At 41.3% G+C, this 27,249-nt stretch overlaps 1 protein-coding gene across 1 annotated transcript in view; it reads left to right on the top strand.

Moving 5' to 3' along the window:
• LOC138644803 (aldehyde oxidase-like) overlaps positions 1-27,249 on the top strand; it is a 145,202-nt gene that overhangs the window by 63,608 nt on the left and 54,345 nt on the right. Inside the window, exons 13-20 of the mRNA XM_069733622.1 lie at positions 5,193-5,302; positions 5,447-5,631; positions 5,817-5,979; positions 6,059-6,133; positions 11,428-11,597; positions 12,761-12,887; positions 18,085-18,207; positions 21,359-21,455. Coding sequence (XP_069589723.1) covers positions 5,193-5,302; positions 5,447-5,631; positions 5,817-5,979; positions 6,059-6,133; positions 11,428-11,597; positions 12,761-12,887; positions 18,085-18,207; positions 21,359-21,455 — 1,050 coding nt within the window. The remainder of the gene's footprint in view (positions 1-5,192; positions 5,303-5,446; positions 5,632-5,816; positions 5,980-6,058; positions 6,134-11,427; positions 11,598-12,760; positions 12,888-18,084; positions 18,208-21,358; positions 21,456-27,249) is intronic.

Below are 27,249 nucleotides of genomic sequence, written 5' to 3'. Positions count from 1 at the left end.
TCTATCATGTCTGGGTGATGGTCATTTTTTCTCCTAATCATTCATCATCTATTATGTAATTACTCCTAACAGGTTCTGATCTCATATGTGTCTTGTTTATCTAATATATAAAGCTGAATGTGTGTGTGTGTATGTATGTGTGTATGTCTGGGATTGGCACCTGCACCGTCACAGCTACAGCCACAATATTTTGCACAGTCACACGTCTGTACTTTGAGAGCGTCATAGGCTATGTTGTGAGGCAAAATTTTGACCCCGTGCGTTCCAATTCACCAAACAATTTTGCCCCTATCTACATAATGGGGAAAAAGTGAAAGGAAAAGTGTTGGAGGCAAATTGACAGCTGCCAGATGTGAACAAGGGGGACTTAAAGAATGAGAGCGATGGCGCCAAAGAGTATATACCGTACAGTTGGTAAGGTGGGGCCCCGACATGGGATACTCACCACACACAGGGATATGAACACACACACAAAATGCACCACACACAAGAGAACGAGAGCTGCTTCTTCAAGGGCCAATGAACTTTCTGAGGAGAGGGAAGTGAGGCTTGCAGACATGAAAACAAGAGCTGCTTCCTCAAGAGCTAATGAACTTTCTGAGGAGAGGGAAGTGAGGCTTGCAGACATGAAAACAAGAGCTGCTTCCTCAAGGTCCAATGAACTTTCTGAGGAGAGGGAAGCGAGGCTTGCAGACAAGAGAACAAGAGCTGCTTCCTCAAGAGCCAATGAACGTTCTGAGGAGAGGGAAGCGAGGCTTGCAGACAAGAGAACAAGAACTGCTTCCTCAAGAGCTAATGAACTTTCTGAGGAGACGGAAGCGAGGCTTGCAGATAAGAGAAGAAGAGCTGCTTCCTCAAAAGCCAATGAACTTTCTGAGGAGAGGGAAGCAAGGCCTGCAGATAAGAGAAGAGCTGCTTTCTCAAGGGCCAATGAGTCATCTCAGCAGAGAGAAGGCCAACTTGCCACTAAGAATTGCTATTTCTTCCACCAGGGCACAGGAAATGGTTGGAGATTTGAAACATGCTGCCTTTTGTTACCAGTCAGACATAAACTATCAGGATAATCCTAAAGTTCAGATACGAAAAATGGATGTGGTCTGCATGTACTCCAGTGCCCTAAAATGGAAACATGAACCGCCAGGTTTATGCTGTGCAAATGGCAAGATAAAACTTCTATCTCTCCTGTCTCGACCAGATCCCCTAAAGTCTCTGATGACAGGTACCAATACAATATCAAAGCATTTCTTGGACAACATCAGGAAGTACAACTCCTGCTTCCAAATTACATCATTTGGTGCAACAAAATAAATGTTTACAACAGGATTTATGCCGACATTTAAAGTTCAAGTACAGGTTTACCACTCAATTGGCTCACTGCTTCCATTACAAGGAGAAGAACCTCAATTTCTTCAACTCTTCTTCATGGGAAATGCAGAAGCAGAGGCTCAGCGGAGATGCTCTTTAATTCCTAACACTCGCCTTGGTATTGTCACTATTTTGCAGCAGTTCCTTCACTCCAACAATCCATATGTTCAACTTTTCAAGACTGCACTTGAATGCATGCCAAATGACGATTACAAGGTTGTCATTCGAGATGACAAAACACCAAAAGGAGAACATCAGCGACGTTTCAACGCTCCTACATTTGATTAGGTAGCCATTTTGATTGTAGGTAATGATTTTCATCAAAGCCGTGACATTGTGCTTCAGAAAAGGAACAATAGTTTGCAATGAGTAGCAGAAACTCACAGGTCCTATGATGCACTGCAATATCCAATCATCTTTTGGCAGGGACAGGATGGCTATCACTTTGGAATACCTCAGACAGATCCTACCACAGGCAACCCTTCAGGAAAAAAAGTGTCTGCCATGGATTTCTATGCATATAGGATCATGACAAGATTTGCAAAGGAAAATCACATCTTGAAATGCAAACACCTCTTCCACCAATTTATTGTTGACATGTATGCAAAGATTGAGAGTGAACGTCTTTTATATATCCGACTAAATCAAAAGAAGCTCAGGGCAGAGGAATATATTCACCTTAGAGATGCTGTTGCAAATGATGCTGATCCAAAAGAGTTGGGAAAAATGGTTATTCTTCCATCAATTGTCACTGGAAGCCCACGACACATGCATGAATACACACAGGATGCAATGACTTATGTGAGAAAGTATGGCCGTCCAGATCTTTTCATCACCTTTACTTGCAATCATGCCTGGGAGGAAATTGGAGGGCACATGTTGCCGGGCCAAAAAACAGTGAATCGCCATGACCTTATTGCTCGGGTTTTCAAACAGACACTTTCAAAAATGAATAATCTCATCACAAAATCACATATTTATGGCGAGACGCAGTGCTGGATGTATTCAGTTGATTGACCCATTGCTGTTTGACACTATCACAAAAAGCATGATCCATGGTCCATGTGGAAGTCTCAACAAAAATTCTCCCTGTATGATTGATGGCAGGTGTTCAAAGCATTACCCACTATCCCTGGTCCAAGAAACCCAAGCAGGACAAGATAGGTATCCAGTCTACTGAAGAAGAAAGCCAGGGGATGGTGGTTTCACAGCAAAGCTCAAAATGCGTGTTGGGTCATCACTTCAAGAGATAGAAATTGACAACGGTGAGTAGTGCCTTACAACCCTTTGCTCTCAAAAATCTTCCAGGCCCAGCGACTAAGACACTTCTTTGCTATTATTCTAACAACCTGTAGCATTTCAAATCCTCTTGATATTTGGACAAAGTACAAAACTGATCTCAGTGAGGACATCCTCATGCAGATTAGAAGGGAAAATCCTCAGCAACTCATCAACTTCACTGAGGAAATGTTCAATGAAACTTTAATGCTCCTTGAAGATCAGTGCATAGCAATGTCAGGAAAAGCCTTACAGTTGCTTTGCTGGCCTGCTCCAATAAGAAATCCTGAAGGCATCCAAATGTGTAGGGAGATTTTCATAGAAACAAACTACAATATTGATGAACTGACAGCATTTGTGTCTCAGAACGAGTCAATATTGGTACCAGATCAAAGGGACGCCTATAACTACATTTTAAGTTTCAGTGAAACCAACAAAGGTGGGATTGTCTTCCTTGATGCTCCAGGAGGAACAGGAAAGACATTTGTAACTAACTTGCTCCTGGCAAAATTTCGACAACAAAAAAGATTGCACTTGCAGTGGCATCTTCTAGAATTGTAGCTACGCTTTTAAAAGGTGGCAGGACAGCACATTCGACATTCAAACTACCACTTAATCTATCTCATAGTGACAGCCCTGTGTGTAATATTGCCAAGGGATCAGGACTGGCCAAATTGCTTCAAAAATGCAGTGTCATCATTTGGGATGAATGCACCATGTCACACAAAAGGGCTCTGGAAGCAGTGGGCAAACTGCTGCAAGACCTGCGTAGTAACAAATATATCAGGGGAGGAGTAGTTGTTGTTTTGGCAGGTGACTTCCGCCAAACACTACCTGTTATTCCAAGATCAACCCCTGCAGACGAACTCAATGCCTGTCTCAAAGCATCGTACCTTTGGAGAAACGTAAAGAAAATGTCACTGAACACAAACATGAGGGTCTACATGACAGGCGATGTTTCTGCTGGACTGTTTTCGAGCCAGCTGTTGACTATTGGAGATGGCAAGGCACCAGTAAACTCAACCACTGGACAGATCACCTTCCCAAGCAACTTTTGTTGCATTGTGACTTCCATTGAGGAGTTGAAAGTAAAGGTTTTTCCAAACATTCAACTCCACTTCAAAAATTATGGCTGGTTGTGTGAAAGGCTATTCTAGCTCCCAAAAATGACAGCGTCAACAAGATCAGTCTTCAAATTCTTAATCTCCTTCCAGTTGTGTGAACAACCTACAAGTCAATGGATACAGTAATAGACCCTGCTCAAGCATTATTTTATCCAACTGAGTTCCTCAATTCCTTGGAGCCACATGGACTTCCTCCTCACAACCTCTTTCTAAAACCTGGAGCACCTATTCTGCTATTGAGAAATTTGGATCCACCAAAGCTGTGTAATGGAACAAGACTCTTGATTAAGAACCTGTTTCCACATGTAATTGAGGCAACCAATTTGACAGGATGTGCCACAGAAGAAGATGTTTTCATTCCAACAATTCCTCTCATTCCATCTGATTTGCCTTTTGATTTTAAACGCCTCCAGTTTCCTGTTCGACTGGCATTTGCTATTTCCATCAACAAGGCTCAGGTACAGTCCTGGAAAGTAGTTGGAATCGATTTACAATCTCCATGCTTTTCTCATGGTCAACTTTATGTGGCCTGTTCAAGAGTTGGAACAGCCAAATATCTGTTCGTCTTTGCACCTGAAGGAAAAACTAAGAATGTTGTTTATCAAAAGGCTCTCGAATAAGTAGTAGAAGATTACTTCACATTACTTGGCCAATTTAGTTAATTCTGTGTGGAATATCTCTGGTGTTGAAATATATGTTGTGAAATGCTTCTATTAGCTTAGTTTTTGCCTTTTAAAAATTACATTTCTATCTATTTGTTTTGTGGTTTTTGTGTGCAGAATAAATTTTTGTTAACACATTCTATTTTGCTAACAGCAGTTATTAACCCTGGCGAAGCCGGGTAGTACAGCTAGTATTATAATAAAGTTGTACCTTTTAGTAGTGGACTCTCTCTCCTCTTTTTTTCTCATGTTCTTAAAGTGTTAGAAATATTCATTGCAACAGTGCAGCCAATCACACGGTCTCTGATGGTTTTTCCCCTGTCCAGCAGTGATCACTATGCTTATGTGACAGCTTGCAGACAGTCATTGCACTCAGCTGTGATGGTAGTACCATTGACACAAGAACACTAAGGGCAGTGATTGGCTGCAGTAGTTATGTGGCATAGTTGTAATGTCATCACTGCAGGACCAATGATACACTGTGAAGAATTGACAGTGTGAGTTCTTTTTTTATTTGGACACTTGGTAGTGCCTTCTGTACATTTATTTATGTGCTTGGCAACCCCTTTAAACTCAGACATCTCTATCAAACACCATCAACCATTTAATACTTATTTCACAATATATTTTCTAGGCTTATAAAGTGGGAACAAAGCAGGAATTGTTACCCCCCTGATTCAGCTGCTCAATATTAACCGAAAAGACTTTTTAAAATTTCATTTTGCATCCTAAATAAATGTATAAAACATTTCTTTTCTAACAGATGGTACCAGACAAGTTCCCTTAGATGAGTCTTTTTTTGGGACATCAGGAACCTCTTTCCCTAAGCCTGAAGAAATTTTGCTGTCTGTGCATATGCCATATTCTAGGAAAGTAAGTTCAATTTTTTTTCTTTGAGACTATTTATACTGTATATAAGTTTATTACAAAGTGAAGAAACCCAACAAATCCTTCAACTTTGCCAGCCATTATTGATACATATCAAGGTATAACTTGACTTCCATATTACACTACCAGGGGGATCATGTGCTGGCTATAAGACAAGCCCAACGTCAAGAAAATGCCTTGCCCATTGTCATTGCCGGAATGAAAGTTCAGTTTGAAGAAAACACTGACATTATTAAAAACATTTGTCTATTCTATGGAGGAGTGGGGGCAACAACTGTGAGTGCAAAAGAAACATGTCAACGGCTACTTGGAAAGTAAGTACTTGGAAATGTGCCCCAGTTGAAAAATAAGTGCATATTTAATATTTGATTACACAAGAAGTGTCCTGATTAATTGGGCCCGCATATCTGCGAATCAGACACTGCTTCAATGATACAGAGTACAATCCCAAATAACAAAAATCCTCCTATGTCATGCTCATGATTGTGGCATATTCTAGGCACTGGGATGAGGATATGCTGGGTGAAGCCTGCAAGTCTATTCTGGATGAGATTCGCCTAAATCCGTCTGCTCCTGGTGGGATGGTTGAGTATAAGAGAACATTGACTATCAGCTTCCTTTTCAAGCTCTACCTGGAGGTTCTGCAGGCACTGAACCCATTGGTACGAGTGTTTTCATTTACTGTTATATTAGCATTCTTGGCATATTCCTCAGTCTTACCTAGTTCATGATATTTTACAGGATCCTAATAATCCAGACATTAGTGCTTTAAAAAAGTTTGATTCACCACCTTCCGAACACATTCAGACGTACCAGGTAAATATGTGTGAGAAATAAAGAGGATTATTGTGGGATCTGAACAAATTGTAAAGAAACACATGATTAGCCAATAAGACGATTACGTACTGTATAGCGATAGCTAGGTATTTTCTTATTGCTGGTGGATTAAACATATTATGTTCAATTCTTGGTTAATCCGATTAGATTCACAAAGGCACAAAACAGTCCAGATTTTGCAATATATTATTATTATTAATAATAATGTTCTTCAGCTCAATCTCAAGCCATGGCGACATGATGGATGAACGCTCTGTTCCGTACGAAGATCGATCTTGTGCAAGCCTAGATACGGCCATCAGGGTCTTCTCCTCCGTTAATTACTGTAAATAGGGCTCCTTTAAAAAAAAATCTTCATGTGATTTTTTTATTTGTAGGATTTTTCATTTTTTTTTTTAACAAGACATTTTTATTGAGAAACACATGGGACTAGACATAAAAAAAAGCCACTGACCCCAAAATACGCTAAGTGTGTATTAGTGGCATAAACACGATAAAGACATTGGGTCATAATTACTAAGCTAAATTCTCTCATGTATTGCATTGTATTTATTATGCTTTAGACAATTTTTGTGCCTTGTTCGATAGGGGGCAGATTTATGAATTTCGACTAGACAGTTTTAAAATGCGCCATATATAGTGGTTCATGCTGTTTGATAAATCTGCCTAATTTACAAATAAGCCCAACAAAACCAAAAGTAATTTTAGAATGATACAAATGTTATTAAATCCAGTATAGACTAAAAAGACCAAAGTGCCCGATTAATCATTTGCAATTTATTGAAGTCACTTTCATTTTTTTGTCTTGTGGTATTTGCTGACTTTTTTTGCACCAAATTATTCGTATGAGATTAATAAATTTTGCCCAAAATCACAAATGCTCTTTATTTTTGTTCACAACTTTTGCGATTTTAACCTCTTTCTGACCTCGGACGGGATAGTACGTCCGAGGTCAGATCCCCTGCTTTGATGCAGGGCTTCGCGGTGAGCCCGCATCAAAGCCGGGACATGTCAGCTGTTTTGAACAGCTGACATGTGCCCGTAATAGGCGCGGGCAGAATCGCGATCTGCCCGCACCTATTAACTAGTTAAATGCCGCTGTCAAACGCAGACAGCGGCATTTAACTACCGCTTTTTTTGCAATTTCACCGCACTTGGAATTTTTTTCCCGTCTTCTAGTACACGAAATGCTAAAACCAATGATGTCGTTCAAAAGTACAACTCGTCCCGCAAAAAATAAGCCCTCACATGGGCAAATTGACGGAAAAATAAAAAAGTTATGGCTCTGGGAAGGAGGGGAGTGAAAACGAACACGAAAAAACAAAAAATCCCACGGTCATGAAGGGGTTAAGTAAAAATTCTTTCAAAAGTCTTACATTTGTCTAAAAATGCCACAAATTGAAAACTCCACCTGATACTTTACTCCAGGGGGAAACTGGAGTGAGTTGCACCAAAAAATGTGATATATGGTAAAAGTCACATGTCATGAGTCTGTCTAAATCAGGGAACTCAAACTCAAATACACAGAGGGCCAAAATGTAAAACTTCGACTAAGTCACAGACCAACCCTGATATTTATTTTTAAAAATGTCTATAATTGAGGAAATTTTTCCTTATCATCAAACATGAGAATGAACCTTTTCATATGGAAACGTAAAGAGGTTGTCCTACAAACAAAGTACTTTTTAAATAATAGATCTTAGAATAAAATTAACAAATAATCGCAAATGGGGCATACTGGAATAATAAAATATGTCATGTAAGAGCCTAATGGCCTAATTTAAATATGTAATAACAAAGGATAAAAATATTGAATTAATAAATAATAGAAACAATAAAGAATGATGCCAACAAAAGTTCCCCTCAAACACTGTATGATATCACCACAGTGAATTTATCTACAGTAGCCACCACTGATGACCCTACTGAACCCCTCAAAAGTATGGTGACCTCAACACAGTATGGGGTTACAACAGTGATCCCCACACAGTCCTCCACAAAGTCCTCTATACAGTATAATAGCCCCCCATAGTCCTCCATACAAAATAATGGGCCCCACGTAGTCCTCCATACAGAATAATGTTCACACATAATCCTGCATACAGTATAATGGACCCGACAGTCCTCCATATAGAATAAGGGGCCCATCCCTTTTATACTCATCTTTCCTTGTTGTCCTGCTGCTCCAGTCTCTGCAGCAAGCACTGTGAAGCTCTTCACCGCTCGGCACAGCAGGCGTGAAATAGTAATGGCATCGTGACCACTGCACTGAGACAACAGATGCAGAGAGTGAATGATGGAGGAGGGAACGTCAGCTGATGGCTTCCTCCTCCATCATTGCTTTCAACTGTATCGACATCCAGGATAGAGAGGGGAGCAAAGAGGCACTGATGTAGAAAAACTGTATAAAATACGTATTTTTCGCTTTGTAAGACGCTCCGGATTATAAGACGCACCCCAAATTTTGAGGAGAAAAATAGGAAAAAACTATTTTTTAATAAATTGGTGGGGCGTCTTATAATCCATGCGTCTTATTACTTACCGGGGGTTGTGGTTGTGGTGGATCAGGGTCCCAGGCTCGTTGCCGGAGGCAGGAGTGGAGCATTGCTGCAGGCTGGGATGAGGGGGTCTGCAGGGGGCTCCTGTGCTGCAGGGGGGCTCCTGTGCTGCAGGCTGGGATGAGGGGTCTGCAGGGGGCTCCTTTGCTGCAGGCTGGGATGAGGGGTCTGCAGGGGGCTCCTTTGCTGCAGGCTGGGATGAGGGGTCTGCAGGGGGCTCCTGTGCTGTAGGGCTGTCTCCGGTGCTGCGGGGGGCTCTGGCGACATTTTGTGAAAGACCAGAGCCCCCCGGCAGTTCTTCCATGCGTTCCAGTATGACTAATTCCGGGAAAATGGCCGCCGGAATCTCGAGAGATGAGATCTCAGCGCTGAAATCTCATCTCCCGAGATTCCGGCGGCCATTTTCCCGGAGTCAGTCATACTGGAACTAACTCCGGGAAAATGGCCGCCGGAATCTCGAGAGATGAGATCTCAGCGCTGAAATCTCATCTCCCGAGATTCCGGCGGCCATTTTCCCGGAATTAGTCATACTGGAACGCATGGAAGAACTGCCGGGGGGCTCTGGTCTTTCACAATATGTCGCCAGAGCCCCCCGCAGCACCGGAGCCTTCAGCATCACCCGGGGCAGCAGCGGACAACCCCGGCAGTGGCGGCGGACGACAGCGGCGGCAGGCGGTAGCGGCGGCGGACACCCCCTCCTCCCAGCCTGTAATGGTAAGCGGTATATCCGCTTTGTTAGACGCACCCACATTTCCCCCCCAAATTTGGGGGAAATAAAGTGCGTCTTACAAAGCGGAAAATACGGTATGTAAAAGGGACGTAGAGGTGAAGGAAGGCAGAAGCTAAAACATACCGTATATGAAGCAGAGAGGTATGAAACTTAGATGGTGTAGTGCAACTGCACGAGAAGCATGTTTGTTTGAACATCTGGCACAGCTTACCTGTCTCCTGCCCTGTCCACCTGCCATGTTTAACTGGCAAGACACTTTTAAAATATTACACTTCAAAATAAATTTCACATGTACCCCAGCGCACACAGGCTTTTTAAGGCTACGTTCACATTAGCGTTGCGTCGGGCGCAGCCGTGGCAACGCATACGTCATGCGCCCCTATATTTAACATGGGGGCGCATGGACATGCATTGTCTTGCGTTTTGTGACGCATGTGTCATTTTTGGCGCAAGCGTCAGGGCGCAGAGGACGTTGCAAGTTGCATTTTTTTGCATCCAAAATCAAGCCAAAAATGGACGCATGCGTCACAAAACAATGCGTTTTTGCATGCGTTTTGCATGCGTTGTGCGTTGCGTCGCCGACGCAACACACAACAACGCAAATGTGAACGTAGCCTAAGCCAGATCCGAATATATTGGAAGTGTCTGCTGGGATGTAGTACCAGTTTGCCTTGTTGAATATTTAGGCAACTAGCTAGAGACTATAGCATGCATTACTATGCAAAATACACAAACATCCTCACTGGATAGAAAAAAAGTGTAAAACAAAAAGTGAAAGAGAAAGATGAACATTTATAAGCACACATTAGGAACATGTAGTAAATAGCCAGGTTGAAATCTTGTAAAGTCAAGGGCGAAGTTCACACTTTAGAGATGTAGCGCCATTTCATTAGTGAACGTTAATCAGTGAGTTAATGTGAGTAAAGGGACCTCAATGTGCTGCTTAGTTTAAGACTGTCTAGTCTGTGTTAACAGCAATTTTGGTTGCCATACAGTGTAACAAAAATGTGCACCAAAATCATGAGTTATTTTCTGGGCATTGTGTCATGTCCACTACCCCAAAGGAGAGACCTGTCAATCAGGTGCAGCATCACCGTGAATAGTTGGCCAGGGGCGAAGCCCAACTAGTCAGGTCTCTGGCTATGTTTCCTGGCCAGATCTTCAAAGCCAGAGCGTTTCTGAGAATAATATACCTGGCTGTAAATGTGCAGACAGGCTGTGATTTTTACTGCCTGTTGTTCGGGCAGCATAACAAGTTCCCTTTAAACTTGCCTCGTCCTATATATTTTATTTCATACATTTATATACATGATTTGGCAACTATTTGTGGCCTGAAGCTTTTTTATTAGGCACAATTCTCCTAACCTTCTTTTTCTTATGTTATACATCTATTCAACCAATCTCTTAAAGAAGCGCTCCCATCAAAGCTTTTATCCTATATATTAATATTGCAATCATATTATAAAGCACTGTGCACTTACAATTAGCCATTTGGCCTTTATACTCGGTGGAGAGCACTTCTTTAATTTATTAATTAATGTATTATGCTTTGCTTATATAGCGCTATCATATTCTGCAGCGCTTTACATACGTTATCATCGCTGTCCCCATTGGGGCTTACAATCTAAATTTTCTATCAGTATATCTTTCGAAAGTGTGTGAAAACTGGATTACCCAGGGAAAACCCACACAAACACGGGGAGACCATACAAACTCCTTGCAGATGTCGTCCTTGATGGGTTTTGAACCCGGGACTCCAAGGCTGCAGTGCTAACCACCATGCTGCGCATTAGTTTTTTTTTACAATATGTTTATAATAAAACTTTATTTCTGTAAAATGCTACATTTCTTATGATATAGTACCATAAATATTATGTTTTCTTAAATGGTTTACAATCTTATGTTTAAATTTTTATTGTTTTAGTTTAACTTGATATAAAATTTACATATTATAAAGTTTAGGAAACTTTATTCAATTTTACCAGAATGTACCTGAAGATCAGCCTGATCGTGACCCTGTTGGACGACCTATTGTGCATAGATCTGGGCTCAAGCATGCCACAGGGGAAGCCATTTACACAGATGACATGCCTGCTGTTGATGGTGAATTGTATCTGAGATTAGTCACCAGCTCTAGAGCTCACGCAAAGATTGTGTAAGTTAGAAAGTCCATGAGGTTTGGTGTTATACATACAGTATGCGAGTATGATTTAGATTGTTAGGAGACCACACTATAAAGTTGTAAGTTGGAAATGTAGAAGTTTTATGCCAATATATTCATTTTTCTAATTATTTACATTATTATTATTATTATTATTATTATTATTATTATAAAAGTTTCATTCTCACATTTGTTAAAATACAAATGGACCTTAGCTCTGAAATCTACTCTGGTCTCTGCACTCAGCGCTCCACTGACTGCATGGTCAAAGCTGCTGATTGATTCCCTTAACAAGACATAAATTACTAAACATTTTTTGTTCAATGTTTTAAATGATGATTCCCAAACAATCTAATTTGGTCTCATTTGATAACAAGTCAAATCTTGCAAATCTGGAATCAGTGTAAATTTCGAACTGAACAATGTCCATGCCCAAGAGTCATAGGAGCTCCTGTTAAGGTGGTGGAATTTTTTATGATGCTATTAAGTAGAAATAGTGTTAGCAATTGTGAATTTCCTATTTTTAGCTTTTGTCTACACTATTGCCCCTGTGAGGCCTGAAAGTGGCCTCTAGTGATGAGCATACATTCTCAGATAGCGTCTTGTCCGAACATGCTCGGGTGTTTTCCGAGCATCTGGGCGTGCTTGTATATTATGTTCGAGTCTCTGTGGCTGCATGATTTGCGGCTGTTAGACAGCCTGAACACATGAGGGGGTTGACTGTTTGTTACACCATCCCCACATGTGTTGTGTCTGTCTAACAGCTGCAGATAATGCAGTCATAGGGACTCGAACATAATATAGGAGCTCACCCAGATGTTCAGAGAACACCCAAGCATGCTCGGATAAGATGTTATCTGAGCATGATCGCTCATCACTAGTGGCTACACATAATAGAGTGAAGCCTAAAGGTGGCCACACATAAAAGATAAATCTGCATTTGAAGGAAGATTACCGCAGATTATCTAAGATTGGCTGATCACCTAATATGTATGAGTGATCCCAGACTACCCCCAGATGTTGGAGGGTGAAAAAGGTCAAGACATGTAGTATTTCAGCATGCCAATCCCTTCTTCTTGAGGGTGACGAGTAATACTAGAGGGCCCTAGTTCTCAATTCACACTGCACTTGAACATGCTATTTTTTTTAACTTGTAGATCTATGGATTTTTCGGAAGCTCTAGCCCAGCCGGGGGTAGCAGATATCATAACAGCAGATGATTTTCCTGGCACCAATGATTGTACACTTGATGATGGGACAGTTCCAATAATGGCACGTGGAGAGGTAAAATGTGTCAGGTTTTTTTTTAATAGCTAATTTTTATTGAGATTTATAAAATGTAACAATCCTCGTAAACAATGCAATCACATATTATGAAAAATATATCTATGATTGGAATTGAGTGCATTAAAACTTATCTCAAGGAGCCTAAGGCCCTCTAGTAGCCCCTCTACATTTTGCATGGTAAATCTACAATAGAAAATTGAAGGTCTACTCAACCCTCATATAAGAGTTATCCACTGAGCCATTTAAACCAGACCCCATCCAGTTAATCAAAACAGAGTATCCTTTATAACATTTGACAGACAAAAGGCACACACACATTGAAGAATGGAAAGGAAGGAATCAACAAACTTGGAAATCTGAATTATTAAGTTGAGCCCAGAAATAATCCCAGGGAGCCCAAATGGATTCAAAACGGTCTACCTTTGCATTCAGTAAAGTCATCAAATATTCCATTGTTCGAATGTCAGAAATTCTGCTTAACAAGTCCTGATAGGAAGGTGGGTTGGACTGTTTCCAATGAAAAGTAATACGGCACCTAGCAGCCATTAATATATGAAATAACCATATAGATGAGGTCTTCCCCACCCCTCTAGGGGTAACTTTGAGAATATAGATTGCAGGATCTAACCCAACTTTCACAAAAAGTACCATGTGTATTAAAGATTTCACTGATTCCCAGAATCTAGTCACTCCAGAACAAGTCCAAAAGAGGTGATATTGTAACCCAACTTCTGTACCACATCGCTAGCAGGTATTTGGGAATCGGGCATTAGGTTTATATAAAAGTTCTAGGGTATGGTATCAAAACACCAAAATCTTGTATTGATTCTCTTTATACAAGTGCATATAGATGATTTGGCCGCCTTGTCCGAAATTTACTGGCAACTCTGGGGAGACCGCTCTCTCCCAAAGCGAGACTCCCACTTAACGACAAAGGAGTGTTTTTTGGGGGGGGTGGGGGGGGAAGGGATCTATCTGAGGGAAGTTAATTATACTATATGTATCAGATGTCAGCCCTTTAGCTGACAGACCCCTTCTTCATAGCTTTTCAGAATAAGTTGGTTGAGAAACACCCATTGATCCATATAGCATCATCGTTAAGTGTTTTAACTGCATAAATTGGAAGAATTCTTGGTTGGTTATGGAGAATTTTTATGTGATAAAATCAAATGAGTGAATTTCTAATTAGTCCCTGTCAACCAAGTGTGTATATTTTAAAAATGAAAGAGTGAACCATCGTTGGCACCAAAGCATTTTGGATTAAAGGTTGATAATTGAAGGATATCACTAGACATCTGGGGGAAGCCAAACCAAAATGTCTCATGCAGGTGAGCCAGATTTCTCATGTAAACTGCCTAGGCACCAAAAGAGGGTATGATAATTTATTAGGCTGAGTTAACCAAAAAATGGAGTTTGGATGTACACATGGGACAGCCACAGCTTTCCAATCTCTGTTCATATATTATACGCCCATAATGTTGCCCATGAAGGTATAATTCTTTAGTGAGTTGCCCAGTAATATTTAATGATATCTGGGACCGTGAGACCCTCCTGCAGTTTATGAGTAGTGAGAATTTGTTTGGAAATTCTTTGAATCTCATTATAGCAACCTGTAGAGATTTAAGTTCCCTCATAGGAACCCTGACAGGGAGAACCTCAAAGTAGGAGATTAGCTTAGGGATGAGGGTCATTTACACTGATGCTAAACTACCCATTAATGAGATTTTGAAAGACATCCATTTTGTCAGTAAATGCTTCAGTTCTCTAAAAAGAGGGGGAAAGTTGTTGATATAAAGATTATTATCAGAGGAGGATAACTTTGCCCCTAGATATTTAATGGCCTCTGTCTACCACCAAAATGTTTAATTTGTTATTAGTTGCTCTAAGGTGTTAGGGGAAATATTCAAAGGTAATGCTTCAGTGTATCCATAAGTTAAGGGACAGTTAACTGAGGTTTAGTAAGGGTTAGTAAGATATCATCTGCATATAATGAAATTTTAAAAATCTTATTTTTAATTTCCATACCTGAGATGTTAAAGTTCTGACGGATCATTGCTGCCAAGGGTTCAATACACATTCTAAATAAAAGAGGAGAGAGGGGACACCCTTGTCTCGTGCCATTAGAGATGTTAAAAATAGATGAAATATGAAAAGGAAGATTTATAGAGGCTGAGGGGGATTTATATAGGGCCATTAAGGCAGTAAGAAAGGTGCCTAAGACAACCCATCATCCGGAACAGAAAAAAACAATTAAGGTGATCAAAAGCCTTCTCTGCATCCAGGCTCAAGACAAGGACCTATCTTTTGCTTTTGTTAGACAAGTCTATCAAGTCTATCACTCTTCTAGTGTTATCCCCACCCTGATAAAAAGGCACAAAACCCACCTGATCTTTATGAATAAGTTGACGCAGCTAATAATTAAGTCTGATAGCCAACAGGGGCGTAAATATTTTCAAATCCGAGTCTAGTAAAAGCTATTGGTCTCTAATTAGAGCAATCTAAAGGGTCTCTTCCTGGCTTAGGAATGAGAATTAGATAAGAATGTGATAAAGAGTTTGGTATGGGTGAGCCTTCCATAAATGAGTTAAACAGTCTAGTCATATATGGGGTTAGCGCCTCAGCAAATGTTTTGTAATACAGGTATGTCAGGCCATCTGGCCCTGGGCTCTTACCCAAGAGCAGATCTTTCAGAATGTCTGTTATCCTTTCCTGAGTGGTTTATTAAGAGAGGGGAAGACTGGAAGTTTGAGATTAGATAATTTTTCAATAAACCGTCCTAACGTTTCTGACTCGAACAAAGCATCTCTTGGCGATTGTATAATTTTTGTAAAAGTTGTAAAATACAGGGTGGGCCATGTATATGGATACACCTAAATAAAATGGGAATGGTTGGTGATATCAACTTCCTGTTTGTGGCACATTAGTAAAGAGAAACTTGTAAATAACGCATGAAAGAATGAAGCTACGTTAAAACCAAGCACACCATTGTTTTTCTTGTGAAATTCTCAATAAGTTTGATCTTCCCATTGGAAAAAATAAAGTTGGATCCAAAATGGCTGACTTCAAAATGGCCACCATGGTCACTGGAGCGCCCCCAAGGGCTGTGGGGTACTCGGCACTGGGTCCTGTGGTTCGAGGGGGGATGTCACGGTGGCTGACCAGGTCCGTGGCCCTCGGGAGGTCCGTTGATTAAATGGGGATAGGTCTTTAAAGGGATAATGTTTGTGACGCCACCTGTGGTATTCGGTCAGGGTGACCGATGCTGCTTAGGGGTCCGCTGGGGTGATGTTATGGCAGCTAGATGGTATACCTTCCCACAGATGAAGTGTGTCCCCAGGGCTTCCCAGAGTGTAGTTGGTAGATGGTGGATGATGTAAGGCGCAGTGAATAACGAGGACACAAGGTTGCAGTCTCTTTACCTTTACTGAAGGCTTCAACATCCACAGTCCAGGGCACCAGACCACAAGGTAGGCAGAGTCTGGCTGGTCTGAAGGCACATCCAGAGTCTCCTTATCCAGGTGGAATTCAGTAACCTTCCTATAGCGCCTGTGCGTTGTAGTACCTCCCTGCTGAGCAACTCGGTAAGGTCCTCACAACTGTTGTAGATGTTCTAGATGTTATTTCTTCCTCTCTGTCCCCCAGATGGTATGGATAGGACAACCCGTATGACTGACTGATGGCCTGAGGCTTGTTTATAGGGACCCTAGAGACGCCCCGACCCCCACAGTTGCCACCGTGCCTCCTGCATATATGTTTGGGCAGCCAACTTGGAATTGACTGTCCTGCCAGTCTCTGAAGTAAAGCGTAGAGTTTATTACTCCCTCGGTGTTCTGGCTACCGGTTCTGCGCTCCAGAAAGAGGCAGCCTTTTACAGGGCAGAACTCCTTCTGGTTTTCTTCTCCTTGTGCTATGACTTGGTTTCTCACTCTCTACAATACAGTTCTCTTTGTATTCTTTCTTAGGATGCTGCCGCACGTGGGGCAGGCGCAGCTCCGTGTCTTTCTGTCTAGGCCTCGGACAGGATCCCACCCCTGTTTGGGGCCCTCTGTCTGCAGCTTTGTGGTGTTCCTCCTTTCCCGCTGTCTGCCTGACAGGAACTCCCTTGGGGGGAAGCTCAGGCAGCGTCTGACTAACTTTCTATCCAACCCACCAGTTTTACCCTAATGTGAGGAGTGCCCTAGTAGATAGGAGCCAGGCTCCCCCTGGTGGAGTGGAGTGTGAAGTGTAGTGTATGGTTTGTGATACCTGGCAAGGTGAACTCCTTTAGTGCCATCAGACGTAATATCACTCCCCCTGGTGGAAGAATAACAATACTGCAACGACCAGGACTCTGGGGCGCTGCATCACCACCCATCTTGAAGAGTTTTCCCCCTCCCATATACTAATGTGCCATAAACAGGAAGTTGCTATCAAAAACCATTCCCATTTTATTTAGGTGTATCCATATACATAGCCCACCCTGTATATTCATTATATTAGAGTAATTGTATTGTGTCTTCCTCCTCCTGGTGTCTCGAGGCTATAGTGCGTTCTTTAAGCTGATGGACCAGTAGAGTGTGAGCTCTGTTGCCATTTTATTAATATTTTTGTTGAGAGTAGAGGAGCAACCTCTCAACCTTTCATACAGATAAATCTTTCAGTATATCTCTGGTCGCTATGACTTTTCTCAGTATTCTCGTAGATGGAGAAGAGGTCAATTTACGTTCCAATATTTTAAGCTGGGAGGCAAGTTTAGTATATAAAAAATAGATTTTTTTAAAAATACTAGACCACTCCTTAATACAGGATCGCTGCATTATAAGCTTCCTATAGGATGGAGGGGTGGACACTGCTGCATTGTTAAGTTGGAAAAAATCAGAAAGGTGATTCAAGTTTTCCTAGCATTAGGGTCCGTGACCAAGAATTCATTCAAGCGCCAATGACAACAACGAGTTGAAGAGTTAGAAGATTTCAGATTTATCAATAACTCAGTTTTTTTTTTAAATAACTGTCTCCAGCGTCTACCAGAAGCAAACATATTGTAAGCTGGACTATCATACTTCTGTGTAGGTAGCCAGTTAACAAAGAAAAAGTTAAAAAATGACTTTCACTTCACTTATGAATTCTGTTTTAAATGTGTCATTTGTACTTTTTTCCATTTTAATAAATAAATTGAGACTTTCACATTTACTTTGAATGTCTTTCTGCCTGGCAGGTGCTGTGCGTGGGTCAGATTATCTGTGCAGTATTGGCCGACACTCCTGCTCAAGCTAAGAAAGCAGTGGCCAAAGTCAATATTGTCTATGAGAATTTGGAGCCAGTTATTCTGACTATTGAGGTGTGTTGTAATCGTTCAGGGTTTGAATACTAGAAACGACTTGTAGGCTAGAAAATATTAACCACTGTTCAAATGGTGGCCACACTCCTGTCGGTCATAAAAAGGAACGCTAGGACCTTACACAGAATACAGCAGACTCATGGTTCAGTGTATTCACAAGGGGAGCACTGATCCCCGTTCTACTACTTCCCCGCTGTGTATGCGGCAGCACATTATGGTGACAAATCTGCTTTAAAAAAATTAGGAATAACCTTTTTTTTATTATTTTGACATAGAGTCAAGAAAACTAGCCTATCATTAGGCAACTTGCTAAAGAATTCTCAGATATTTAAAACTGGATTTTCAGTTGTCAGTAATAACTGTTACTTTTATATTTGGCTATTGTATTGTAAGTAATTTGTGAAAATTAAAAATCTAAAGTGTCTTATACAGTCAAGAGTACTGCGATAAATATCTCATGTAGAAGATGGTAACAGTTACAGGGTTGTGTTACCATCATATTTATATTTCGTTATCAAGAAAAACTGTATTTTTGAGCTTTTTTCACTATACATATATTAAAACAAATGCATGGTTATAAATATATTTATGTTTTCTCATAAGGATGATTCCGGTAAGTGTTGGTAATGATTAGTGTTGAGCATTCCGATACCGCAAGTATCGGGTATCGGCCGATATTTGCGGTATCGGAATTCCGATACCGAGATCCGATATTTTTGTGATATCGGGTATCGGTATCGAATCAATAGGGATGTGTAAAATAAAGAATTAAAATAAAAAATATTGATATGCTCACCTCTCCGGCGGCCCCTGGACTTCACGCTGCTATCCGGGAGGCTTCTTTGTTTAAAAAGCGCGCCTTTCGGACCTGTGAATGACGTCCCGGCTTCTGATTGGTCGCGTGCCGCCCATGTGACCGGCACGCGACCAATCAGAGGCCGCGACGTCATTCGCAGGTCCTCAATTCCTAGAATTAGCAGTTTTGTGAATGAGAATGACGTCGCGGCTTCTGATGGGACTTGATGTCCCATTGACTTGTATTGGTATCGGATATCGGTATCGGCGATATCCGATATTTTTCGGGTATCGGCCGATACTATCCGATACCGATACTTTCAAGTATCGGACGGTATCGCTCAACACTAGTAATGATATTAGTAATGCTTGCAAAGTGGTTCTGTGCATGGATATGTTATTAGGTAGCTGAGCATGCGCAGTCAATCATTAATTATCACTTTAGTTGTGCTCAACTGAAAAGTACATTTTCCATCATGGCCGACTCTCTTCTGGTGCAGTAAAAAGCTGGAGGTTGTATGTGCAGTTCCGGCCGGGACGGAGAAATCCAGTGTTACTGTTGAGTGCAGCTCCCATGAGAGATTGACTGCGCATGCTCAGCCAAGTGTACATACTATAATAATATAGTAATAATAGAGAGCCAGCCAGGAAAATGTCACAACTACAGTGACTGAGGAATGATCGACTGTGCATGCTCGGCCATCTAACATTGCAGACATTATTAACAACACCACCATATAAATGTCTGTAAAGCTATTCAGTAATTTTAGTAAGTAAAAAAAAGCAAAACCAAAAAAGAGAAATTATGCCAGGGCAATAATTTATGAAATGATTAAAAAGTATCAATTTTATTAGATATAAATATAAAAACATATACAAATTCCAAGAAATCCTAGTTGGATAGTGGGGACCCTGACAGTTTTTTTGATGCCTGATTATAAGGTGACAAATTGTATAATTAGTATAGAGAGATATCTCCAAAATGACTAGTCATATGGTCAGCGTAAAAGTTACACTTATCGACATCAGAAATGTAGAAAGTAAATCCCACAAACACAGATGGTATGGTACATTACATTACTGAGTATATAAAATGCAAGGACTCATTAAAGTGATACAGATACCCAAATATATCAGTTGCAGAGTATATTGAATGTCAATGGAGTATCTCTGCTTATACTTTTAATCCGGCATCAAAAAAACTCTCAGGGTCCCCACTATCCAAATAGGTTTTCTCATCCATCGGGCTGTCTTTTCTGTGTGTTTGTAATTCTTGGAATTTTTACATGTTTTAGATCTAATAAAATTGATACTCTTTAATCATTTCATAAATTATTGTCCTGGCATAATTTCTCTGTTTAGGTGTTGCTATGGTTGCTAGTGCCTTGTTGGACACATTACCTCTACTTGGACTTACAAGTCTTCGATGTTTAAGTAAAAAAAAAAGTCAAAAATACAATATTGTTTATTAAAAAAGAAGAAAGAAAAAGATGGTGACATAACACCTTTTTAAATGGGTTGTCCAGTATGTATATATATATATATATATATATATATATAGCTCTGGCAAAAATTAAGAGACCACCACTTCAAAACCCTGTCATGGGCAGCCCAATCTCCAGACCTGAACCCCATTGAAAACCTCTGGAATGTAATCAAGGGGATGATGGATAGTCACAAGCCATCAAATAAAGAAGAGCTGCTTAAACTTTTGCGCCAGAAGCAGTGTGAAAGACTGGTGGAAAGCATGCCAAGACGCATGAAAGGTGTGATTAAAAATCATGGTTATTCCACAAAATATTGATTTCTGAACTCTTCCCGAGGTAAAACATTAGTATTGTTGTTTCTTAATGATTATGAACTTGTTTTCATTGCATTATTTGAGGTCTGAAAGCACTTTATATTTATACTCACCTCTGGTGCTGGCGCCATTCCAGCAGTGCCAGCACTCGCTCTCCCGAAGCTATCTCCATCCCTGCAGCCACTCATTACTGGCCTCTCTCTCCTCTCTCCTGACTTCCGGAAGACATGATAAGGCGGCCGCAGCTCTCATTTTCTCCAGATGTCTTGATTTGTCCTAAGGCGGGAAGAGTGAAGCCAGGGCTGATTGGCCACAGGGATCACATGACATAACAATGTTACACAAGTTTTGAGAGAGCGAGTGCTGATGCTGCTGGTATGGCGCCAACACCGGAGGTGAGTATAGGAGCTGTTATTTTACTGGAGGAAACATAGGCATTCAGAAGTAGTTGTCCGAGTAGTGGACAACCCCTTTAAATATATATAGCTTGTTAGTTCAACTTTGGCTGTAGATGTTCTATGTATAGTGGTACTTTTTTATTTTCTTTTACTGTAGGAAGCCATTAATAACAATTCATTCTATGAGCCAAAAAGACAATTGGAGATGGGAAATGTGGATGAAGCCTTCCAAACAGCTGATCATGTGCATGAAGGTATGGCACTTGGTACCACTAAGGCCGCCGTCACACTTGCGAGTTTTACGGACGTAAGAGCGCAGAAAATACGTCCGTAAAACTCGCAAAACAAATGGCACAATTATTCTCTATGCCCCTGCTCCTATCTGCCGTATTTTACTGATCAGTATTATACGGCTTTCTACAGCCGTAGAAAATCGCAGCATGCTGCGTTTGTCACCGTATTGCGCAAAAAAAACGCCAATGAAAGTCTATGGAAGCCAGAAAAATACGGATTACACACGGACCAGCAGTGTGACTTGCGAGAAATACGCAGCGGTGTTAGAGAGAAAAGCCGGCAATTCAGTGCGGTGTACAGTAAAATCAGACTGACAGCTTACAATAGAATAGGTAGAATAAATGTGTACACATAGAATATGTATCTATATATATATATATATATATATATATGTCAGTGTGACACATATATGTATATATATTATTACTTCATACAGCGCTAGATAGCTTTAAAGCCGGTAATTCAATTACCGGCTTTTGCTTTCTCCTTCCTAAACCCGACATGATATGAGACATGGTTTACATACAGTAAACCATCTCATATCACCTTTTTTTTTAGCATATTCCACACTACTAATGTTAGTAGTGTGTATATGCAAAATTTGGCCGTTCTAGCTATTAAATTAAAGGGTTAAACGGCGGAAAAAATTGGCGTGGGCTCCCGCGCAATTTTCTCCGCCAGAGTAGTAAAGCCAGTGACTAAGGGCAGATGTTAATAGCCTGGAGAGGGTCCACAGTTATTGGCCCCCACCTGGCTAAAAACATCTGCCCCCAGCCACCCCAGAAAAGGCACATCTGGAAGATGCGCCTATTCTGGCACTCGGCCACTCTCTTCCCATTCCCGTGTAGCGGTGGGATATGGGGTAATGAAGGGTTAATGCCACCTTGCTATTGTAAGGTGACATTAAGCCAAATTAATAATGGAGAGGCGTCAATTATGACACCTATCCATTATTAATCCAATAGTAGTAAAGGGTTAAAAAATACAAACACATTATTAAAAATTATTTTAATGAAATAAAAACAAAGGTTGTTGTAATAATTTATTCTACGCTTAATCCAATCACTGAAGACCCTCGATCTGTAACAAAAAAAAACAACAATATCCATACCTTCCGAAGATCTGTAACGTCCAACGATGTAAATCCATCTGAAGGGGTTAAAATATTTTGCAGCAAGGAGCTCTGCTAATGCAGCGCTGCTCCTTGCTGCAAAACCCCGGGGAATGAAGGTAAAGTAGGTCAATGAACTATATTTACCTTCATTTGCGGTGAGGCACCCTCTGCTGGTTGTTCCTAGATCGTGGGAACTTTGCTAGAAAGCTCCCAGGCTCGAGTTCATATGAGGACAACCAGCAGAGGGCGCCTCTTATGAACTCGAGCCTGGGAGCTTTCTATGAAAGTTCCCACGATCTAGGAACAACCAGCAGAGGGCGCCTCACCGCAAATGAAGGTAAATATAGGTCATTGACCTACTTTACCTTCATTCCCCGGGGTTTTGCAGCCACGAACAACGTTGCATTAGCGGAGCTCGTGGCTGCAAAATATTTTAACCCCTTCAGATGGATTTACATCATTGGACATTACAGATCTTCGGAAGGTAAGGATATTGTTTGTTTATTATTTTTTTTGGGTTACAGAACGAGGGTCTTCAGTGATTGGATTGGGCGTTGAATAAAATATTACAGCAACCTTTGTGTTTATTTCATTAAAATACTTTTTAATAATGTGTTTGTGTATTTTTTAACCCTTTACTACTATAGGATTAATAATGGATAGGTGTCATAATTGACGCCTCTCCATTATTAATTTGGCTTAATGTCACCTTACAATAGCAAGGTGGCATTAACCCTTCATTACCCCATATCCCACCGCTACACGGGAATGGGAAGAGAGTGGCCAAGTGCCAGAATAGGCGCATCTTCCAGATGTGCCTTTTCTGGGGTGGCTGGGGGCAGATGTTTTTAGCCGGGGGGGGGGCAATAACCATGGACCCTCTCCAGGCTATTAATATCTGCCCTCAGTCACTGGCTTTACTACTCTGGCGGAGAAAATTGCGCGGGAGCCCACGTGAATTTTTTCCGCCATTTAACCCTTTAATTTAGTAGATAGAATGGCCAAATTTTGCATTTACACACTACTAACAGTAGTGTGGAATATGCAAAAAAAATGGTGATATGAGATGGTTTACTGTATGTAAACCATGTCTCATATCATGTCGGGTTTAGGAAGGAGATAGCAAAAGCCAGTAATTGAATTACCGGCTTTAAAGCTATCTAGCGCTGTATGAAGTAATAATATATATACATATATGTGTCTAATGACACACATATATATATATATATATATATATATATATATATATATATATATATATATATATATATAGACAGTATATATATATAATTTTTTTTTAACACATGGATCCCTTGTATAGCCGTGTGTTGGTTTTGCAAGCCTGCGAGAAAAACACGCAGTACGGATGCCATACGGATTACATACGGAGGATGCCATGCGCAAAATACGCTGACACACCCTGCCTACGGAGGAGCTACGGACCACTTTTTTGGGGACTTTTCAGTGTATTACGGCCGTAATATACGGACCGTATTGTCTTACGCCAAGTGTGACGCCGGCCTAATACAGTAGCTTCTGTACTGTATAACTTCTGATTAGCAATGGGTCTGCTGAGATAAAGCATCAGGCAGGTATATGTATTGTAAATGTAAGTGTCGCACCTAGCATCATGCTGATACCAACAGTAATGGTGATAGTTTTTATGTATGCAAAACCAGTTTATATCACTGACAGATTTTATTATCAGCTCTCTATGCTTTTGAAATACTGACCAAACCTGAGTACTGATGCAGAATATACCAGTTTTTACAGCAATGATAAAAAAATATATACTTGCAAGTAGAGTAAAATCCCTTTCGCAGAGGAATCGTTATGCATAGGTGTTGGGTGTGGATATTCTTGGCATCAAAGAAGCTCATCACTCAGACGGTTTCCAACAAAGCTCATATATATTTTAAGCAAAAAACAAACAAATACAAAACAAAAGCAAAATAAATAGGCTGTACACATGCTCGCTGATGACAGCCATGTGTCATCGGCGTGACAGGTACCGGCACCTGGGAAGAAGTGGTACAGTTCACGCTGTTGCCAGGCACCGGCTGCTGAAGACAGCTCTCATTGTTGTTGCTTTGTCTCCCTGAGATAAGCATGACCAGGCGACAATGTGTCCCTCCTCTGAAAAATAGTGAATGATTTTTTTTTTCAAAATGGCGTGGGCTCCCTGCTGAATACAACGCCATCATTGTTGCCTGGTCGCGCTGATCTCAGGGACACCAAGCAACAATGAAGAGAGCTGCCTTCAGCAGGCGGTGCCTGAGATCAGCGCAAACTGTACCGCTTCTTCCCAGGCGCCACTACATGTCTGTTGTGAATTCTGTGGCTGAGTTCACTTCTGTGGTCACAAGTGGTATTGCAGTCTCTGGGCTTCCTCCCTCAGGTGTTTTGGTGAGCTCGTTGGCTGCCTTGCTATTTAGCTCCACCTGAGTCTGTCTTCCTTGCTCCTTGTCAATGTTCCAGTGTTGGATCTGAGCTACTGCATCTTTCCTTGGGCCTGCGGCTCTGCTAGATAAGTGCTTCTAGTTTGTTTTCTGTTTTTTTTCTGTCCAGCTTGCTATTGTCTTTTGCTGGAAGCTCTGAGAAGCAGAGGGGTGCACCGCCGTGCTGTTAGTTCGGCACGGTGGGTCTTTTTGCCCCTTTGCGTGGTTTTCGTTTTAGGGTTTTTTGTAGACTGCATAGTTCTCTTTGCTATCCTCGCTCTGTCTAGAATATCGGGCCTCACTTTGCTGAATCTATTTCATTCCTACGTTTGTCTTTTCATCTTGCTAACAGTCATTATATGTGGGGGGCTGCCTATTCCTTTGGGGTATTTCTCTGAGGTAAGTCAGGCTTGTATTTCTATCTTCAGGCTAGTCAGCTCCTCAGGCAGTGTCGAGTTGCATAGGTAGTTGTTAGGCGCAATCCACTGCTGCTTATAGTTGTGTGAGGATAGATCAGGTACTGCAGTCTACAGAGATTCCACGTCTCAGAGCTCGTCCTATTGTTTTTGGTTATTGCCAGATCTCTGTATGTGCGCTGATTACTGCACGCTGTGTTGCCTGATTGCCAGCCATAACAGTACAAGGAGCCACACCAATGATTCCCAATAGAGGGAAAAAAGAAATCCTGACATCATTTTTTTTTCTTAGCTCTGTCTTCAGTCTTTTTTTTCCCCTAGACATTAGAGTGCTTCAGGACACAGGTGTGGACATGGATATTCAGGCTCTGTGCTCCTCAATGGATAATCTCGTTGTAAATGTACAAAAGATTCAAGATACTATTGATCAGAAATCGATGCTAGAACCAAGAATTCCGATTCCTGATTTGTTTTTTGGTGACAGAACTAAGTTCCTGAGCTTCAGAAATAATTGTAAGCTATTTTTGGCCTTGAAACCTCATTCTTCTGGTAATCCTATTCAACAGGTTTTGATTATTATTTCTTTTTTGCGCGGCGACCCACAGGACTGGGCGTTTTCTCTTGCACCAGGAGATTCTGCATTGAGTAATGTTGATGCATTTTTCCTGGCGCTCGGATTGCTTTACGATGAGCCTAATTCAGTGGATCAGGCTGAGAAAAATCTGCTGGCTTTATGCCAGGGTCAGGATGATGTAGAAGTATATTGTCAGAAATTTAGGAAATGGTCAGTACTCACTCTGTGGAATGAATCTGCACTAGCGGCTTTGTTCAGAAAGGGTCTCTCTGAAGCTCTTAAGGATGTAATGGTGGGATTTCCTATGCCTGCTGGTTTGAATGAGTCTATGTCCTTGGCCATTCAGATCGGTCGTCGCTTGCGCGAGCGTAAATCTGTGCACCATCTGGCGGTACTGCCTGAGAGTAAACCTGAGCCTATGCAGTGCGACAGGACTATGACTAAAGTAGAACGGCAAGAACACAGACGTCTGAACAGACTGTGTTTCTATTGTGGTGATTCTACTCATGCTATTTCTAATTGTCCTAAACGCACTAGGCGGTTCGATAGCTCTGCCGTTATTGGTACTGTACAGTCCAAATTCCTTTTGTCCATTACCTTAATGTGCTCTTTGTCATCGTATTCTGTCATGGCGTTTGTGGATTCAGGCGCTGCCCTGAATCTGATGGATTTGGATTATGCTAAACGTTGTGGATTTTTCTTGGAGCCTTTGCGGTGTCCTATTCCGTTGAGAGGAATTGATGCTACACCTTTGGCCAAGAATAAGCCTCAGTACTGGGCCCAGCTGACCATGTGCATGGCTCCTGCACATCAGGAAGTTATTCGCTTTCTGGTACTGCATAATTTGCATGATGTGGTCGTGTTGGGGTTGCCATGGCTACAAACCCATAATCCAGTATTGGATTGGAACTCTATGTCGGTAACCAGCTGGGGTTGTCAGGGAGTACATGGTGATGTTCCATTTTTGTCTATTTCGTCATCCATTCCTTCTGACATCCCAGAGTTCTTGTCGGACTTTCAGGATGTATTTGAAGAGTCCAAGTCTGATGCCCTACCTCCGCATAGGAATTGTGATTGTGCTATCGATTTGATTCCTGGTAGTAAATTCCCTAAGGGTCGTTTATTTAATTTGTCCGTACCTGAACACACCGCTATGCGCAGTTATGTGAAGGAGTCCCTGGAGAAGGGACATATTCGCCCATCGTCGTCACC

This window comes from Ranitomeya imitator, chromosome 7, assembly GCF_032444005.1.
Source record: "Ranitomeya imitator isolate aRanImi1 chromosome 7, aRanImi1.pri, whole genome shotgun sequence".
NCBI lineage: Eukaryota > Metazoa > Chordata > Amphibia > Anura > Dendrobatidae > Ranitomeya > Ranitomeya imitator.
This window is presented reverse-complemented; position numbering and strand designations above follow the sequence as displayed.